This window comes from Limulus polyphemus, unplaced genomic scaffold, assembly GCF_000517525.1.
Source record: "Limulus polyphemus unplaced genomic scaffold, Limulus_polyphemus-2.1.2 Scaffold256, whole genome shotgun sequence".
Taxonomy (NCBI): domain Eukaryota; kingdom Metazoa; phylum Arthropoda; class Merostomata; order Xiphosura; family Limulidae; genus Limulus; species Limulus polyphemus.
In genome coordinates, this window is record NW_013665866.1 from 546,581 (window position 1) to 568,379 (window position 21,799).

A 21,799-nucleotide genomic window follows, 5' to 3' on the forward strand; every position below is an offset into this window, starting at 1 on the left:
AAAGAGTAGCCCAAGAGTTGGCGGTGGGTGGTGATGACTAGCTGCCTTCCCTCTAGTCTTACACTGCTAAATTAGGGACGGCTAGCGCAGATAGCCCTACGTGTAGCTTTGCGCGAAATTCAAACAAACAAATTTAGCAGAGATTTAATACATCAGCTTTTCGTGTTTCACTATAGTAATTTTTATGAACTTGTAAAAATACCCGTGCTTTATATACACATATTTAAAGAGAACAATCACTTGCCCAAGCCTGGTATAGTGATTTACACATATGACTGTTTAGCACTGTTAGCCTGAGTGTGTTATAAGAGTAGAAATCAAATCTTTATTTAGTTAAGAGTAGTTGTTTCAGGTGGCGGTTGCTGCCAAAAGGTCTGCAGTTTAAATTAGGGACCGTTATGCCAGAGCCAAAAGGTCTGTTGACCTGGTAATTCTTCACCTCACAAGTAATTAATGACTAGTTTTATAAATGGTTACTTTCGTTAATAGGAAATACGTTATATGTTTTCTGTTAATGATATTATATGGCAAAGTTTTCGTCAACTAAATAAGGTTATCCCTATGCCGAAAGTAAATCCTAATTACTGATCATAAAGCTACGCACAAGAGGTCGTTAAACGAGGGTAAATAATGCGTTATTAAGCGTTCGTTCGTTTATATATTTGTAATGTCTTGCACTTAGCCGTAGATTAGGATCAACATTATCCCATCTCACTTTCTATACTATAGAAGGTTATAAACAACAGTATCAATAGAACCATACTGCTTCTATTTAATTATTTTCAATCGTCTAAATATTTGAATTCACCGTATTTTTAAATAATCCCTGGAAACTCTGCTCTTTACTGGTGTTAGTTAGATTAGTTACTCGAGTTATTAATTTTGATTAGTTATTAACTTTGTTAGTTAGATTAGTTACTCGAGTTACTAATTTTGATTAATTAGTAACTTTGTTAGTTAGATTAGTTACTCGAGTTATTAATTTTGATTAGTTAGCAACTTTGTTAGTTATTCGAGTTATTAATTTTGATTAGTTAGTAACTTTGTTAGTTAGATTAGTTACTCGAGTTATTAATTTTGAGCTATCGATGGTTAGCAAACATGCAACTCTTGCACGAGTAGCCCGAATCTACTAAAATAACGTACACTTAACGTGACAAACGTTTTCTATTTGCACCATTTCAGTTCCGACTGTTGTTTTGTACGTTTTTCCATTTGGTTCTTAGAATGTAATGGATTCTAAAGAAAATACCACAATTGTTTTTCAATTTTTTTTTTACAAAAAACCAGTCGGAATTCACAGTTCATTTCAATTTGTTATAAAATTGTATTGAAAGTAACAGAAGGAGAGTGGTGTTATGAAGGTTCAGTGAATCTTTGTGGTAAACAACCATTTCAATGTAATTTGTATTTGATTTATTTCTTAAATATATTTTTCAACACTTCTTAAGGAACGCCCATATTTTATCAATTTCAAGACTAGTATTTACTGCCAATGCTAATTACGAAATGTTAGGACAAGATAGTAACAATTCAAATGATAATTTCAACATCTGTGCTAACCCTTAAAGAAAACCTATTGTTACATTAAACACAGCCCCAACTTTATACCTATCTATGGTAACTGTTTGACATAATTAAAGCCTTAAAAAGATAATGAAATTTTTTGCTTACTTAAATAACTATCAAAAGAAAACTACCAACTTGATCTCAAAAGCTGTTTTGTGAAGTTTCATATTTTAGAATTAAGATTTTTAAATGCAACCAATTCTCTCCGAATATTTGAGTCTTTGGCAATCGCTTCGGTGATAAAAAAATTCTGAATTTAAAATCAATAAATCTAGTTGTGAATCCAAGTCATATCAATAATTTTATTCTTAAAGCGTCGACGTCAAAGCATACAATAAACCTTGGACCTCGTTGGTTACTGAACACTAAAAAAAATAGGGAAAATATAGTAGAAATAAAGAAACGCTTGTATCTAGCAGAACGTAAATGAAAACAAGGCTAGAATCAAACATATAAGTATTTACGAAATAACTTTAAGCTTAATATATTCTAGTTCAACAATGAACACTTCTGAAACCGAGTTTTAATTAACCTTCTCTCCTCTTATTCAAGATTCCCGGACGGTTCCCTGATACAATATATTGAGTACAGAAACAACAGTGGCGTTGATTAAATATTCATATCAATTACAGGTTTTTAGTGAACATTAATATTTCCCTTGGGCATAATTATTTCCCTTGATAACGGATTAAATAGCTCTGCTAGCGCCAAGAGAAAGACCTGCGTATAGCATTCTTGAGAAAATTCACCATCGAGCAGACGTCACTTGAAGCGCAATTAAGTGTTAAATAAATATATTTAGCTCTGTCTTTTTCACTGTTATCACTCTTCTTGCTCATTTTCTGTTTTAATTCCCTTTTTTTTATCTGAATTTTTATCTTCTGATTATTCCAGCTAGATCACGACTTTTCCTTTTATACTTGTTCAATGCAACTTACTTTTCATTAAACTTCAATTCTATTTTTTTCTACCTTGCATTATCTTTGATACTTTTCTTAATTGTATTTTTATCGGTTTATTATAATATATTTCCTCTTTTTTTTGCTTCCATCCTTTATATATTTTTTGTTATATATCCTATTTCATCTAATTAAGTATATATTTTTTAAACTTAATCTCTTTCTTCCCCTAACTTTATCTTTCTTTCAGATTTTTTCTTATCGCAACGAGTCTTTTGGAAACATCTCTTCCTTCTTTCTTTAGTTCTTTCTATTAAAACCTCTAATAAGAGTTAGTTCTATTTTCTATGCTTCTCTTTCTCAAGTAAAACCTGACTTTCACATAAATCCCTTCTTTTTATTAAAATTTTCTCCTTCTATGTTTTTATTCTAGTCTTCCCTCCTCAGCAGTTCTTCCTTTTTTTCTCTCCTCAAGCCTTCCTAGCTATTCTTTTTTAATATTTTGTGAAATATATCGGTCCTATTTTACTCAATCCTTTTTTTTCACGTTTTTAATACAGATTTTCCCTGTTTTTTATCACATTCGTTTTTCTCCTTTCTTATTCATCTACCGAAAATAAGTTTCTATATCTTATCCATTCTTTTTTTTTCTACCATTTTTCCACTCACGTTCTGATTTCTTGCTTGTCATAAGTTTCTTTTGTTGTTACTTTTGTATTTTAATAGGTTTTTCTATTAGTTTCCCTCTTCTGTTATTCCTCTTATTGTTGTATTTTCGTTTTTATCTTCTTGATTCGCAGTTACATTTCACACTCTTTCTTGTACTAATTTTAAAACAATTTGGTTAAGTTCTTAACACATCCTTTAATCCTTCTTCTCTTTATTTTCGAGAAACACAAGCTATAAAAATCATACTCCACTAACATAAACAAATGAACACATACAACGTCTAATTGTTTCATTCGCCGTGTTGTTCCTGAATTCACACCAGGTAAAGATTTCCACCTGTTGGTTTTATCTAACAAGTTTCATACTCTCATTTGTAAGATGCAAGACTGAACTCTGGTATTTAGTAAGTTATTTTCTAATATCCACATCCAATGTTGTTTTATACCTGTATGCGTGCCTCACAAGACGTATATAATGAAACATATCGTAAGTTGCTATGTCTATTATAGAAATCGGACAGCATTTCCGCTATACCAAATGTGGGTATTTGCTATTTTTAGCCTCAACGACGTCATATGTGACACATGAGCTAAACGATCAGGTAGAGACCACAATATTCAAGAACAAACGCCCATAATTTAGAACTGTTGACCGAATAACAAGAACCACTCAACAGCAACTGACACAAAAACGGCTAATCTTATCTGAAAAACATGACTAACTGAAACTTTCGTAACTTACTAAGAACAAAAGTGCTGAGCGTGTTCAGCAATATATTGCAGGCTCGAACCTTGTATCTTTCGATCATCAACTTAGTAGCTTCAAAAAAGGAAGTAAACGTTGGGATGGCTAATATCAATCCTTCAAAAACAATGCAAACAAGATAGTAGAGATGGTATTTGTATCGTTCTTACATAATAGCGCAGGCACATAGTGTAGTAGAATGTTAACAGACAAAAATAGGATAAATAAACTAAATTGTGACTGAATAGTTACATATAACTAATCAAAAACACCTTAGGTGTCAAAAAAAGTTGCGGCCAAAAAAGTATTGAACATACGACTTAAAGGAATAAAATCAAAATTGGAAGCCAAATTAGTAGCTACACTTATAGCACTGATAAGAATTTTACAGCAAATATGCATTCATTCGTTAGCCATGTTGCGTTCTTTGTTCAACTTGGGGCATGATGGTAACCCACATTAGCAACCCTATTATTCGGTACAGATTTATACTTTACAGAACCAACCAGGTTCTTTTAAATATGTGTTGGTAATTATTCCTCTCTAAAACAGTGTTAATAGCTTCCTTTATAGTAACGCCATGAAATCTAGATTAACAGTTTCGTGTCATTACCCGCACGCACTCGGTACAGCTGTACACAGCATCATTATTTACACTAATTGCTTAAGCTAATATCACTTAACCGTAAAAGCTCTTTAATTACGATAATTTCAAAGAATTTAGCAAATATGCGCTGAAAAGATGGCAATGAATAACGAATAATATCCATCCACCTCTATTATTCTTTTGAATACTGAAGCTAGAAACTGCTAATCTAGTTTGCTTGTCTTTTCCAATATTTATGTATCGGCACGTGCTTCTACCTTATAGTGTTGCTGCTCTAAATCAGCCATCTTTAGTCCGAATGACAAAAAATAAAAACGGTACAATTGTAGTCTTAGCCGAAGCTGTAATAAAAATTTTAAACTCATAGCTCAAGCAAAAATTTTGGTCAAAATTGAGAGTTTTTTGTTGAATAATTGTGCACATATGGCTTATACGTAGAGCACATCAGACACATAAGTGTAGGTTCTAAAGATCTATCATACTTTCGGTGTGAAGAAAAAAAAAGGAAGAATTTCAATCAAAATTGGAGATTTTATATCTCGTGTATGTCTCAATGGATTGTCTTAAAATTTGGTATGTGAAGTAAGGGTCAAGTAGGCACATCCACTGAAAATATGTGATAGTTTGGATTACCGCAGTCCGAGTTACAGAAAGTGGAAAATCGCTAAATTATCACCCCTGTTAATAACACACAGGTTGTTTTGGCCGCACGACACGCTACACTGTATCCTCATTGCTATATGTTAATTCTTGTTTATGCTATTATGTAGGTATGATACAAGTGCCACCCCTACTATCTTGTTTGCATTGTATTTGAAGGATTGATATTAGCCATCCTCTACATTTACTTCCTTTTTTTGAAAAGTTTTTTCTTTACTTGTTTGCTTGTATTTTTTAATGCAGTGTTTCAATAAATGTAGGAAGTTTGTATTTATAACCAAGTACTTATTGTTTATCTATTATTGGCTGTTAATTCCTGTTTAACCCTGTACTTAAGCTTTTTAAAGGAACAAATTTCTGTAAAAAAGCTAACTTCAAGGGATAATGATAACATCGTTTACACAATAATTATGATTTTTTTTATTACTACTAGTAAATAATACTTACAAAAGCGAATACTTTGTTTGAAACTATGTCACCTCAGTGAAATTGATTGACATCATTGTACTGGTTTTTGAGTTATCATGTTATAAAAAAAGAAGAAGAAAGAAGAACAAGAAATTTACATTTTTTTGCTATGATATTTACAGATATTCCCAGAACATGTGACTCAGTAATCACGTAGATAGTGTTATAGAAAGAAACACTATATATTATTGTAAAGTTCGGAAGACCTATTGAGTAGACATTTAAAATACTATTTCCATAAAGAATCCGAGCCATTCCTACATAGACAGTGCTACCGTCTGCATGATTATTTGCTGTGTAAATATTAATTTATTTTTAATAACATTATTTGTTGAAAGTTTCTTTAAAATAAACATAAATTATAGTTTAGGGTATCCATCATATAATTAAAAGGAAACACCAAGTGTGACAACTTAACTCCATTGGTCAAGCAAGAATGTCAATCAATGACGCAAAGTTTTCCATACAGTAACCCCCCGACTTTATTCTCAGGCAATGGCATACAAAAAGAAACACCAAATGAGGTAGACGTGTATGCTATAATATATAGCTCGAATCGACCCATCTACCCTTTCACTTGCGTTATCTAATATCTTCAGATTATAATTAGTTAATCAAATACTTCAGAGACAGATGAGTTTTATTGATAGATATTCTCTTTTTAAGGTAATGTACAGTCAGTTGGGAGGGAGGGATGGAAGCTTTCGCTCTAGGTTATAATAAAAGCTAAGATAAAATGACAGCTTAAAGGTTTAGCCAGTCTCTCAACCTATCTTCAACGTCTTTCTTTTTGGCACTGTAACGAATGCTTTTCCTGTGATCACACCACTCTCGTTTTCTTCAGATCGAAGGTTGTCAAAGTCTTGATCACAGAAGAAAAACAAATAGTCTAATGTGCCAAATCTTTGTTTGGATCAATGCCAGTCTACTCTTTTTTTATTTAGTTGATTACTAGTTGGTCTCATAAAGCCTCCATTCAAAATAAGTACAAATTTGTTTTTAATGTGAATATTTCATGTTAAATAAACATAGCAGGTTTAGGCTTTAATGAACAAAGGTTCAAATTAATCAGCTTATTTTCTTTTTAATCTTATTCATTTGTAACACAGATGGTAGCTGTAAGATTAGGGATTACTGTGATTGGCTGCTTTCTATTTGACTATGTATATATATTTGAAAGAAATACCCTGATTCCTAACTGGATTTTAAACATGTATGTTGAAAAATGCATAAAGCACCACAATATTAAGAATAAACCATATATTCATAGCAGTACATTTGTAAATTTCACATCACAGAAGCCATCGATTTATTTCATTGACAAAAGGTGCAAATATCGGATAAAAAAGACAAAATATTTGTTATACAATGAATGAATACAATAGAACGATATGCAAAATCCGAGTCAAGGTGTTGTTTGTATACGCAAACGAGGCTTGAAACTTTAATTCCTTTGTTTTTGTACCGATTTTTTTATGTGTCTGTTCAATTCTATATAGTGAATGTTTGTTTTGTTAAGTATATCTGCTTGGTGCTCGTACTTAGTACATAGGTTTAATGATTTTAGCGTTCTTTTTTTCCTATAGTTTGTATCAGCCCTGTAATCAAAAGATGGTAAATAAAACACGTCTGTCCATTATTTCAGCTACTTGCTGTAGATATGTTGTTTTTTGAAACTAATGACTTGTTCGGATAGTAATTGCAACTTTGTTTTAGTAATATATTTTAAACTTGTACTGCATAGCTTGATAATTTACTAATTGCGTCCATCTTCAAAAACTAGTGAAAGCTTTAATTTGCTGTAAAGTTTTGGCTTTAATGGACGGCTCCTGCCTATTTCTAAATTGGGACAACGTTTCGGTTTCTATACTGAGGCCTTGAAACATCCTTCATTTGCTGTCATATTTCAATTATGTTCAAACGTAATTTCTTCGATAAGCACATATTTTACTGTTTTAAAGTTATGTTTAATAGATAATAATTGGTTAATTGAATACAATGCCCAGATTTTCCAGGCATCCCTTAGTCTTATAATTCAAAACAATATAGTATCGATTTAATAGAGAGATCTAAAAAACATTTTTCTTAGTTTAAAAGAGCTTTTCAAATTGTAAACATGTACCTTGCCATTTAATAAGATTAGCAAAAGCGACATTTGTAGCAGAAAGGTTTTTAAAAATGCACATCGAAAAAAAAAAAACGAAAACAAATAACCCAGCATGATTTTTTTGGCCTCATTAATTCTTGTTTTCGCCATGTCAGGCATGTGTTTTCCCTTGTTTAGGGGTAATTTACGGTCCTTATGAATGTTCTTTGAATAATAGCTTTATAGTATAATTTTGTGCATGTAGCTAAGTAAATTTAAACCAGAAATGTAAAATTTAAAGCTTGCAATAGCTTACTTACCTCCAATGATCTTCATTGTTCATGCTTATCAGTACCCATATTAAGGTTTCAACTTAGCATTTTACAATAATTCTTGCATAATTCTGAAACAAGTAAAACGAACAAAGAGCTATATGCTCTTTTGTAATCTAATTATAACAGGGGAGACGGAATCCAGTCCAATATCATAGGTCTGTTACACTTTCAAGAAAAGAAAACTAAGCTTCAAACTACGACTGAACATTTCCAAGGGAAAGATAGTTCAAACTCTCTTCTCAGTTTCTTTAAAATAGTATTCTATTAAGGCCATTTTCCCTTTGGATAAACAGCTTTAACTATTTTATTACATGGATGATTAAAGATATTATATAGTATAATTGTAAGACTGTTCTTTTTTTTTAGTAATATACAAGACACCTTCCGGTAATCTAGGAACAAGCTAACGGTATTTGAAAATTACCTGTTGTTCGATCGATAACAAAGAACCCCTGAGCATTTCCAGCTGTAATATTAAAGGTTAGTCCGTCTTGGGAGTTCAAATCTTGATCGAAAGCATTTAGTCGAATCACAGTGGTTCCTGGGTCTGCACGTTCCACTACGGAGGGGTAATAGATAGGTTCGTCAGTGAGAGGTACATTGTCATTTTCATCCAGCACCTCTATGTAGAGATCTAATCGGGTCTGAAGGGGGAAAAGCTCCTTGTTTTGAGCATATACTGATAGCCAGTAGTGAGGCTGTTCTTCACGGTCGAGAGAAACTTCAGTCCAAATTATTCCTAAATAAAACAGAAGCATGTATCTGGTCAGCATTCAACATTACATAGCGCACGAAAAGGGTTTAATTTATAAAAAAAAATCAGAATATGTGATAGCACGAATTCAGCATTGTCAATATACCTGAAAATTTATATAAAAGATCACAGTTATTAATTTCTCACTCCACAAGCAATTGTGATTACATTTTCTGTTATACAAATAAGAATTGATTATGTAGGTTTATAAAATTACTGTATTCATTTTACTTGAGTTGTACAGATATTTATGTAAACGCTTGCCTTTCTTACATGTATAGCCCCTTAGTGGCTCAGCGGCAAGTTTAAAGGCTTATAACGCTAAAAACCGGGATTCGATACCATGGTAGGCACAGCACAAATAGCCCATTCTGAAGCTTTGCGCTTAACTACAAACGAAGAAAACAGACTAGGATTTATATGCTCATATACAAACAAAAGCCTATTTTAGTTATAATTTTTTTGTAAATAATTTTTAAGGATATTTTACTCTCGAACTTGCTTGATGTGACATTCAGACTATAACTTCAATGTGTTGTGGTGTGTTCTTTTAGAAAATATGATTCATTTTAATTATAAAACCATGCACTTTCTTCTTTACAACTGCCACAAATGATCTGCTGCGTATAATGTGCAATGTAACATTATAGAACTTCTCAAACTTCCTACTGTGTTTCAATACATCATAATACGATGATTACATTAACGACTAGATGTATCATACTTCCTCAGTATGTTATAATATACAAGCACTAATTTGGAAAAGTTTATGAAATTTTGGCAGAAGATCAACGAGCACGAACATCTAGGTGAAGGTATACTAGCTTCTTTCTCTATTACTGTTGGCCCCGCATGGCCAGGTTGATAGGGCGCTCGACTCACAATCTGAGGGTCGCGGGTTCGAATCCCCGTCCCACCAAACATGCTCGCTCTTTCAGCCGTGGGGCTTTATAAAGTGACGGTCAATCCCACTATTCGTTGGTAAAAGAGTAGCCCAAGAGTTGGCGGTGGGTGGTGATGACTAGTTGCCTTCCCTCTAAATTAAGAACGGCTAGTGTAGATAGCCCTCCTGTAACTTTGCGCGAATTTCAAAACAAACAAATAGCTCCTACTGTTAACTCTAGTTTCTTCTGATGATGGCGGGAAATATATAGGGTTATCCAACGACTATGGTGTTGTTTGTAATAAATTATTGCGCACTTTTGGCTTTGTGGTTTTTTTAACTTATTTAATTTCTGCACAAGTACTGTCATTTACTGTATTTGTTAACACATATTTTTACACCACATATTAACTATAATTGAACTGTGTTTATAGCCAAAGAAACTTCATTGACACAAGTGATATGAATCAGTTCATCTTGAACTGAAGCTATTTCCAGGTATCTAATTAACCTACATTATTACTTTCATCGCTAGTCTGTTATTTGTATTTTCTTTCTCATCAACGAAACCTTACTTCCAGTATGCACGACACAAATTACAGCTTAAATACCACACACAATAAGAAAAACTGGAAATGTGTCGTCTCTTGAGGATAAATGAAATGCATACTAAATAGACATACGTTGTTTCTGCAGATTATTAAAAGAATTATTGTATTCCACGTTTACTGAAATTTTAACAGCTAAATGCAATGTAAATTACACAACAATATTACAAATATATTCAAGAAAAAAATAAAACACATAATAATACAAAGGCTAAATTTAGCAGGAACTTGGAAGCCCTTACATAAATTAACCCTAAAATATATCTCGTTAGCTGTTTAAACACATTTTTCTAAACAGTGTATGCAACAAATAGCCTGTTGGTTCATATTTTATCAGTGTTTCTAATAACATATGTAGCACAGACAGAACATGTAAACAGAAATGTCTTCAATAATGCAACTAATCCCACTAATTACTGTCGATGTCCCCTATAGATTTTTCCAAGAAAATGAATGATTTCATCTTCGTGTTTGTGATATTGTAAGGAAAGGAAAGCAATATTATTAATTACCAAACACAAAAAAATGTGTCATATATATAGACGAGCAAGAATTTAAAAATGTTTTATGTAGTTTATAAAATCTGGTACGCATGGTATTCTAGATGCAATAAAACAGCTATGGATCAAATAATGTAGGTTTTTTTAAATAAAAGACTGTTAGTCCCAAAAAGGCTTATTTGAATGAGTTCACTTACAAAGCTAGCTTCTTGTGAACATGTCTATTCTTATAAATCACCACTTCCATTGTAATGAATCATATTTATTTAATTTCGTATTAACCCTCGAATTACCGACTTTTTGTATATCATTCGCCAATAGTAAAGTCCGCATAATATTGCAAAAAAATTATTTTCACCTGTTAGAACACTTGATGCATGTGAGGAGCTGACAAAAACTGTACAACTCTTGAACTAGAACAATTCCTGTCACTAAACTTTTACGCATGTCGTATTATTAGCTGCTAAGTAATGACTTGATTACACGGTTAACGAAAACTTTCTCTGTTTTCTATCATTTTTAAATTTAGTTATGCGACATTATAATAACATTGTTTGTTTTAGAATTTTCGTGCAAAACTACACAAGAGGTATATGTGCGTATTCATCCCTTCTTTTGAACTGTTAGATTAGAGGAGAAGCAGCTAGCTAGTCAACATATCCATCGTCAATTAAAGCTAACATTTAGGCTACTCTTGTCCGACCTTATAGTGGGCCAGGTGGTTAGTGCGTTTGACTTGCAATCTGAGGGTCGCGAGTTAGAATCCCCGTCCCACCAAAAATGATCGTTTTTTCAGTCGTGGGGGCGTTATAAAGTGATGGTCAATCCCACTATTCGTTGGTAAAAGAGTTGGCGATGGATGGTGATGACTAGCTTCTAGTCTTTCACTGCTAAATTAGGGACGGCTAGTGCAGACAGCCCTCGTGTATCTTTGCGCAAAATCCAAACCTTATAGTGAGATTTCACCTTATTCTTATAGCACACTTATGACCGTAACTGCGGAGTGCGTTTTTTGCGACAAGGCGTCGCTCAGTCTATTGCAGTAAAATGTACACAATTTGTGTTTCTTTCTTTTGTACCTTATATCAGTTAACTTTTAAGGTAGAAAATTCGTTGTTCATATGTTTTCTTAATGTTAACAGTTGTAGTACACGAAATGTATAATTTTGCTTAATTTTAAGCAATCGATATTAAGAGATAGACAATCAATTTTCTTTAGCTTCATGATACACAACCATACTTACTGCTCTAATTTAAGTATTTATCAAAGAATTAGAATAAAAAATATTTAAATAAGAATTAATTGAAACATAAACACGTCAAAGAGACAAAATGGAATAAGAATAAAAGACATAACCTTGTAACATTTAGAAAAAAACGACAAAAGGTAGCAACATGCAAATACGAGTGTGTGTATTTGTTTTATAGGAAAGTCACAACGGGTTATCTGGTGTGTCCACCGCGGGAAATCAAACCCCGGATTTTACTGTTGCAAGACCGTAGACTTACCGCTGTCCCAGCAGGGGGACTCAAGTATGAAAGAAACAGATTATAAACATGGTCACCTTTATTTGGCTAACATCCTTATTTTTCATAACTTAGTTAAATCAAATAATTTCGGTGGAATAAGTTGCTCCTCTCTCTCTCTCTGCCCCTCCAGTGGCACAGCAGTATATATACGGACTCCTAATGCTAGAAACCAGGTTTCGATACCGGTGGTTGGCAGAGCACAGATAGCCCTTTGTGTAGCTTTGTGCTTAATAACAAACAACAACTCCTCTCTCTTTTAATTAATATATTTCATGATAAGTAATACGAACCGTCTAATAAGTTTACATAATTTCATTAATACAACGTTAATTTCACGTCGAGGCAGACTAGCAGTTCAAACCAAGGCAAAGTCTATTTGTAAATACCCGCTATAAACCAATAACTTAAAAATGCACACTTTGGAAGCTATGTCGCCAATGCAGTTATTTAACATACCATACCAAAGCTGCAGGGTTCTTTAGAAATATGATCTCTCATGCATAAGAGCATCAATTTACATAAAGAAAGTCACAAATTTCTCCTTTCACTTACTACGTGTTTTGCTTTATGAAAAATAAAACTTGAAATAATAAAAGCGTTGCAGAAAAGACCAAATATTTTCAAAATTTCTTTATAACAACACTCATGTTAGCCTGTTTTCATTACATGCTAGGCTTAACATTTTTGTTCGAGATATTGAAAGAAAAAATTAGAACTATCCTGTTCATGTGAAACCTCCGATCGACTCCCGACTTCGCCAAAATAAAACCTTTGGATCTACCGACTAAAAATTACTGTTATTTTGTACTTGTGCTTTGGCAAAGAAAACGAAAACTCGTTATTTCTGTAAACTATACAAATGATGCACGAGGAAGTTATAATAGACGCGCATTGTAGTTTAAGGAAACTGTAACAGAATATAAATGAGAAGTATTTGTCATGACAAGGTTACGTTTCCTTCCGTGCTTTTCATTACACTGAAAGTGGTTGAAAACGAAACTTGTTCATTAACGATTGAACTTATGTTTAGAGTATGTAGCCGATACAATTTAAGGAGGCGACACATGTGTGCTTTTTTTAACGATTTAGCTTGTAGTTTAAATCTTCTGAAAAAAAAAAAACATCATTAAAAGGTTGCAAGAGCCCAGAGTATTTTCTTTTGTGGGTATTTTTATTACTTATAAATGCTCAGAAAAAAACGACAGATACACACGCTTACAGTGAGTTAACTTGTTTAATGTTGTGGTATGGTCCTTCCTTCAATTATAGTCTTACAAGATGTATACACTTTTTTTAAAAAAGTTGGTAGCTTTATACGGTTTACAGGCATTAATATTTTCTTACTTCAGTATATTATGTCAACTTCCACTTGTTATGTTTAGTTGGCGATAGAACAATAAAAGAATGAAACATCAGAAATTTCAGTAAGCAGCATGAAAACAATGTCTATTTGGAAAAACGAGCGAAGAGAATTTAAAGAACAACAAAGTACGTTTTAACATTAAGAAAACAAGGACATTTTCTGAGATAAAAAACAACATATATTTCATACTATCTTGTCAGTCCAGGATCTGATCAACTGTCGAAAGCTTGGAGAATATATATATATAAAGAAATGACGAAGGAGTTCCATAACTTATTAATTTACTTTTTTTCGATTACTTGCAAATGACTGGAAGATGAAAAATAATTATTTAGGGAATAAACCAAAATAATTTAGTTTTAGTGTCTCATCATATTTAGTTGTTCTAGAGTTTTTTCTGGTAAAGCAATCAGTCGAAATAAGAAGGAAACTATCAAATATTTCTGTTGAAACTAGATTATATCCTTATAATTCTCTTTAGGTTAATAGCCTTTGGAATATTTAATTATATTGCTTTTGCGAAACCTACATGATAAAATGATTGCAGCGCAATTGGTTAAGTTGTTTCTAATATATACTATATCTATTCCCAGACCAGCGTTAAACTAGAGGGTGGAGGCGGATTAACACCGTACACCCACTATGTATTCGGGACATGATATTTTTAATACCTTTATTTGCACTGTCATTTGAATTGAATTGTAGTTTTTGAAGGTCTAAAGTTTGAAATTTTATCTCCAAGTTGGGAAAACCTGTACGATCCACTCACTGTCTTTTATAGGAGTCTAACCCTGCTCCAAACCTAATAAAGAACTCAGTATAGAGCCTGAAACATTATACCCTCACAAAAACATAGTAGAAGTCCGTAAAACGCAAAAATTCTTCCTATATTTTGTTGTGTTACTGCGAAGCATTTTTGGTCAAACAGAGATTCTGATATATTACTTATTCACAAACAAAAACAATTTTTTCAAGTAGAATATATTACTGGTAATGTTTCAGAGCAAAGTTGAAACCTTTTAGGCGCTTTAAGCCTATCAAAACATCATTTTCCATAAAAGGCGATAAACTAAACAACCGCCATGGAATAAGACGAGACCAATAGAGCGTCAGTGACTGATGGCTACACGCGCATTCAGGCTTATCAATGATAAGACTTCCATCATGACTAACCGAAATGATCACGCGATTGCTTTATGATAACTAGACCTCTAAATATACAGATACTTTCCATTTCAGTGAATCTATTTTTTCTCTCCTTTAAAGAGAGTTTGATTCGGAATAACAATACTGCATAGAGTACCGTTTCAGTTGACTGCATAAGACAGTTGCTTTCATCTTTAATACAACCTACATCACACACTCAATCTAACCACGTTAGTATATCTATTAACAATATGACTGTTCTAAGAGTCAACAAGTGTACTGAAAATCCTGATTAATGTTTGAAGTAGTACAAGAACGAATAGTTATAAATATCAGCCAATATCCTAGCATGTTCCTCTACTCTGTTCGTGCAGATTTATTAGTAAGTATTCACAATAACTCAATTTTCTCGGGTCTTACATTTGTTAAAGCTTTATATATATATATATAACTATCTAATAAGTCGACACTTATTAGGTTTAGTATTTGTGTGAATTTCCACTGATAAATCTACTTCGATTTATTTACAACATCATCTTCATTAAGTAAACTATGAAAGGAAATATATTTTCCATATCAAACAAAATTTATTTGTTGGTGTATGTGAAAGGAACTCAGCGTGTTGTTGTCACACATTTCTGGTATGCTATGCAAAGTCTATATATGTTTCCTGGGAACGTTATTCTCCAGAGTTTAGGCAAGGTTCGCACAGCAAAGACCCTGAGCTTCTCCTAAAACCATTTTTAAATGTATGACAAAAATATCTCTTCTTTTTATTACAGATAAGGTTTTTCTACATTTCAACCAAAAGCCGTAAAAAAATCGAGTGATTTTCATTCACAAACCTCAGTAATTCCACAAATATCTAGATTTACGTTACACATGTGTAGCTTGCTAAATACGTTTTTCTTTACACTTTATGTTCCTTTGAAATCCCATCTCTATTCCTTCATTCTTCTACAGTTACGAGTATGAACAATTAACTATTCAATTGATTGTGTTTTGAAATAATTATATTGGTTTCCGTCTACATGGATTTTCTCATAGTACAGGCAAAATTCAGTAACTTTTGAATAGTTCTAAATATTTAAGCATTTTTATTTTCGTTTTGTTGTTATATCATTTGAATATTTTAAACTGTTTTGTGTTTTACCACACAAACATATATATATATATATGCAATATTTTAAAATGTTTTATTCAATCCTAGTATAAACTGACTCAAATGAAAAAAATATAATTAAAGTTATGTGCCGTCAAAGATTTCGTCGGAAGTTCCTAAGTGTCTTGTTTAATTCAAACCATAACTTTGGCAAAATAAACAACTAAAACATCTATGAAAACAGCAAGATTTTCTTTGAATACTTAAAAGTTAAATACTTACAATGTATAATTACTTTGAAACCCGTTATACTAATTGTCGAACAGCTCCAATACTTGGAACTTCTACTGTTTGTTTGTATAGCAAAGACACATCGGCCTATCTGCTGTGTCAACCGAGGGGAATGGAACCCCTGGTTTTGGCGTTGTAAATAAGTAGACTTAACGTTGTCCCACCAGGGGACTGAAACATCTATTAAATCTAGTTGTTTCAGATTGAAAGAAACGTTTCATTCATATTATCACAAGAAAACTAGAAAATACCAGAAAACAAATAGTGTGGTTAGTTTCAAAGGCTTATTTAGAAATCAAAATTAATTTCATAAGCATTTTTTTAAAAGATAAGTGATTAGCATTGATTCTTTTTTATGATACTTTTATGCTTGAGGAGTCATCGCACTATATTTCTAAGAGAAGTACTGTATTTTTGTGTATAAATAATGTACGTTTTTTGTAGCGTTGTTAACGCTAGAAATTTCCCGGAATGGCCAGGTGGTCAGGGCGCTAGACTCGTAATCTGAGGATCGCGGGTTCGAATCCCCGTCCCACCAAACATGCTCGCCCTTTCAGCCGTGGGGGCGTTATAATGTGACGGTCAATCCCACTATTCGTTGGTAAAAGAATAGCCCAAGAGTTGGCGGTGGATGGTGATGACTAGCTGCCTTCCTTCTAGTCTTACACTGCTAAATTAGGGACGGCTAGCGCTGATAGCCCTCGTTTAGCACTGCGCGAAATTCAAACCAAACCAAACGTGAACGTTATTAAACAGTTTTATGTAAAGCTTACTTAAAATTATGTGTAACATTCTTTAATGAGTTATCCTCCGGATAAGTTTACGAACCTACAATGCTAAAATCTGGGGTTTGATTCCCGCGGTGGACACAGCAGATAGCTCACTGTGGCTTTGCTCTAAAAAAAAAGAAAGAAACAAACTTTAATGGGTATATTTTATTGTTATTCCACTTCGCGTTCGCATGAGAAGGTCGCCGTCGCAAATATTCAAAGTATTCGGGTAGTTTCGTATTACCGTGACAAATACACTTTAAAATATTATCTATGCGCACATTTCGTAGGCAAGGCGGTAATCACGTGTTATTTTGAGAATTTTATTTTATTACTCTAGCAAAGTTGATTTAACCTTTAAATATACAAAGTTTATGAATAAATATTTAATTTCATTAAAAAGGTAATCGTTTTGAGCTTATTGGTTTAAACTTGGTTCAATTTAAGTTAGTTTGTTTGTTTGTTTGAAATTAAGCACAAAGCTACACAATGGTTTCTAGCGTTGTAAGTCCGCAGACATACCGCTGTGCCACTGGGGGGGCATTTAAGTTAGTCCAAAGATATATATTACCAACAGATATGACGACAGACAGGAGGAATGTTTTCGAAACAAGACAGTTTACCAATATCATAGCAAAAAATCTAATCTTATAATTACTTTCCTGAGGAATTGTTATCGAAAAAAATAGTCTAAAGAACCTTTGTAAAACACCGTGCTTAAATGCTAAGAAAGTCAGCAATAAATGGCTCTTCAGTTTTTATGTACCATCTAATTAAAAGAAAGAATATGCCCTTAAGTTAACCACCTATTATTTTGTACAGATTTTTAAACCTAACTTCAGTTATTGTTTTCTCAACTAGTATTATGCTTCTAAGTCAGTACTGGTTTTTCTATTGGTTTCAGAAAAGCACTTGTTTTATTTTTAACGAAAATGTTGTACAGAATTTCTAATGTTTCCTTTTCTCAAAACATCTTTAACTAGGATCATTCCGTTATTCTTTTAAAGATTGACAAGATCCATCTTTACAGAACTCTCTAGAATGTTCTCACCAGTATTTTGTTACGTTTCCATTCTTAGTTGATTAAACTTCAAAAGATAACGTAGTTTTAAATATTCATTTGTATGTTCTAGTGCTCCTTCTTGTCTGTGTTGAAAACGAACAAATAATTTTTCAGTTACTTTACTATTCAACATTTCTTTAATCATCAGGCATTTGTAAACAATATATTTTTTTACTCTCTTTTAAATCGTCATACTGTGATCTGTTCTTTTGTCACTACGTATGAGCTACTTAAAATATACAGAACAAGTTCACGTGCGTCATTAGTTCGAGATAAAACTACTCTTGACGTCGTAGTTCCCTTCACACGCTATTTATCTACTAGTACCAAGAGTGATTATCGGTAAAAATATGAACAGATACCTATTATTTTCTTGTACAGTGGCACATAACTAAGTATATAATTGCACTATCACAAGTGATGTGTATTTCAAACAATGATATGTTTATTCCTTCTTCCTAAATCAACTGCTCTTTTTCTGAGTAATTGATATTTTTTGCTATTTCTGAATAAATGGAAAAATTACTAACGTATATCATCAAATGTAAGATATGTGTATAATTATATATACATACATATAAAGTTGTTGTTGAAGTTTTAGCACAAAGCTACACAATGGGCTTCATGTATTCTGTCCATTGCGGGGAATCGAACAAAGAACTTTATCGTTGTAAGTACTTAAACTTACCGATGATCCACTTGGGGACAAAATATATTGAATAATCAAAATGTTTTTTTAAAAATCACAGTTATATTGTATACTAATAGAAAAAACGTCCAATGAATATGAACTATTGTCATAAGTCGAGGCCTTACATAAACTTGTAATGATTTATTTATGTTATAAATGTAACACAATTGAAAATATATCACTAACAATCACATAATAACTTAATACAGAGTTCAAACTCTTGTTCATTCTAAACTGTCTATGTAGTATTCACTATTTCTATTATGATATGTGTGCTGAAATAAAGCACTTATTACAATTAAGACACATTGCGATACTTATATTGATCGTTATTATGACACAGTTATTGCTATAAACAACCACATAGTACCTACCCTGACTCACGTTTCTCAACTTTCACGTATTTTCAACGTTTCAATTAATTCTGTTTAAAACAATACAATTCTAACGCTTAACAGTCATAACAATAATAACTGTTTCATCTTCATAAGTTTATTTTGATTTCACATTATAATGATGTGCTCCCTCTCTTTACATATATATATAGGTTATTATAGTAGTGAAGTGTGCATTATGTGCATGGTGTTTTAGTTGTATTCTATTCACCACGAATATGCAGCAATAGATATCATTAATTTATTCTTCTAAATTATTTAGCAGTCAAGCTGTTTAAGATACTAAAAATAAACATGAAGCCCAGGCTATCATTTCATCGACCACGAAATGATTTCTCTTAATATTTCTGATTTTTTTCAATATAAAAAATTAGTATTCTTTATGCGCAAGATAAGTAAATAAAACATCATAAATAAATTCTTAGCAAATGAAAATTTATACTTATATTTATGCTTTTTGTACATGTTTTTTTATGAACTTTTAGGTTTTCATACAAACCAGAGGAACAAAAAAGATAGATGTCATCATTTGATATTCCTTGTATACGAAAAATAAATGAATAAAAACCATAATAATATCGTAATAAATGTAAATTTGTACTTGTATTTATGCTTTTTGAATAGTGATTAAATATGCAATTTCAAATTTTCGTATGAACTAAAGACATGACAGTCTTGGCCAAAATGTTTACATATTTTGTAACAAATAATATTATTATTATTAAAATGGAATACATATACACTTAGCTCTGTCAAACTGAGAAATTCATGTTATATTGAACATTTTAATTAAACTTGTGTAATGAGACGGGTTCTATGGATATCAGGAACGATTTATTAGAACAACAAACAATTTTATCAGAAACCTGTAGAAAGATGTGTAATATAGCATTTCACCAATCACAACAAAACCTTACCAAAACACATATAATAACAAAATATAACGTCAAATTATTATACATAGCGTCTGTAACCTTATATCAGTTCATATTAAACGTTCAGTACTCCGTTGGTCCTCCTCGTACTCTAATAATTTCTGTAAGGCGACGGTGCATGCTGTCGATGAGGTTATTGATGTAATTCACCGTGATTTCAATCTAAACTTGTCACTAGAAGGCGCTACAACTCAGCCATAGTAGCTGGTTTATGGTCGTGGTTAGCAATTTTACGGATCAGTTATGCCCAACAGTTCTCAACGGGATTACAATCTGGAGACTTTGCTGGTCATGGCAATCTTGTAACATTCTTCTGGTCGAGATATTCATTAACAATACGATCACTGTGGGCAGTGGAATTACCATCCTGGAACACAAAGTTATTTCCAAACCTTGCCCTAGCATAGAGAAGAAACGTCGTCTCCATGTGATGCCTGTAGGAAACGCCATTGAAGTTTCCTTGGAAGATATTTCAGAGCAGTTTTCCCCATCGTGATTTTTTAAACGTAATTATTTTTAGTGTAGCAAAAAACTATCCACAATTCTCTAATTATGTGTTAAACAAATCATTAATTAACAGTTGATTAATTTTAATTAATTAATTAGAACAATGTATCAAAAAATAACATAGCCAAAATAAAGTGGGTTGTTATAACAGTGACTTTAAAATTGCTGACCGTGTATTGGAGCATGATAACAGAGTGGTTACTATTTAACGGAAACTGTAAATATCTCTAAATTCTTGACGTGAACGTGCTTTATGTTCACTATGAGAAAAACCTGTAAACTAGACAGGTGAAGTGAAGAAAAAATGTCATTGGCCATTATTCAGTTCTTCACTTTATATAGCAGCGCAATAGCAGATATAATAAATAAAGTTAGTATTTCGAAAATTGTTTAATCTCGAAGTCTAAGTAACCAAAAAATAACAAATATTTCATCGATAGCAAAGTGCTGTATATGTTTTACTAAAAGTTCTTTCAGCCATCGTTTTTTTCATAATGACTAAAAAAAAGCCCCCCCCCAGTGGCACAGCGGTATGTCTTCGGTCTTACAACGCTAGAAACCGAGTTTCGATACCCCTGGTGGGCAGAGCACAGATAGCCTATTGTGTAGCTTTGTGCTGAATTATAAACAAAAAAAACTAAAAAAAAGAACGCATAACAGAAACAAATTTGGATTCTAAACTGGACCCACAAGTTTAATCATAATTTTTTCTTAACACAGTTGAAAATGTTAATTTAGATGAATCGCTTACAACATCTAAAAAAAGGGAAAAAATTGAATAAATATAGAAGAAAGTTTTCTTGCAGTAGATTACGGATATAAATTAACGTGAACATATGAAGTTATTATATACATGTTTCAAAACATTTGCTCAGTTGAAAATTTATAAATTGGCTTCACCAATTAAATAATTATTAGTACAGTGTAAAATAAATTTAGTTAGTAAATCTGAGAAAAGACGATTGTTAGTAACAATAGTTAAAACCATTGACTCTTGAAGACATTGGGGTTTATGGATTTTATGCATACCGTACATAATTCAAGTATGAATTTTAACTAGTTGAACTCATTTTGAAAATTCCTCCCGAGCGTTCTGAAGAAAACGTTTTTCGTGTTAGATATCTGTTTTGAAAGAGTATCATGGGATATCAAGTATTTTATTAATGCGAACTCTCGATTGTTTGTCCGTCACTTTACGCCCTCCATTCCTATTTCGTGTATTGT

At 32.4% G+C, this 21,799-nt stretch overlaps 1 protein-coding gene across 1 annotated transcript in view; it reads right to left on the reverse strand.

Moving 5' to 3' along the window:
* Positions 1 to 21,799, reverse strand: part of LOC106478865 (fat-like cadherin-related tumor suppressor homolog) — a 227,395-nt gene that overhangs the window by 103,605 nt on the left and 101,991 nt on the right. The window contains exon 2 of the mRNA XM_022382546.1: positions 8,462 to 8,776. Within this exon, the coding sequence (XP_022238254.1) occupies positions 8,462 to 8,776 (315 nt within the window). The remainder of the gene's footprint in view (positions 1 to 8,461; positions 8,777 to 21,799) is intronic.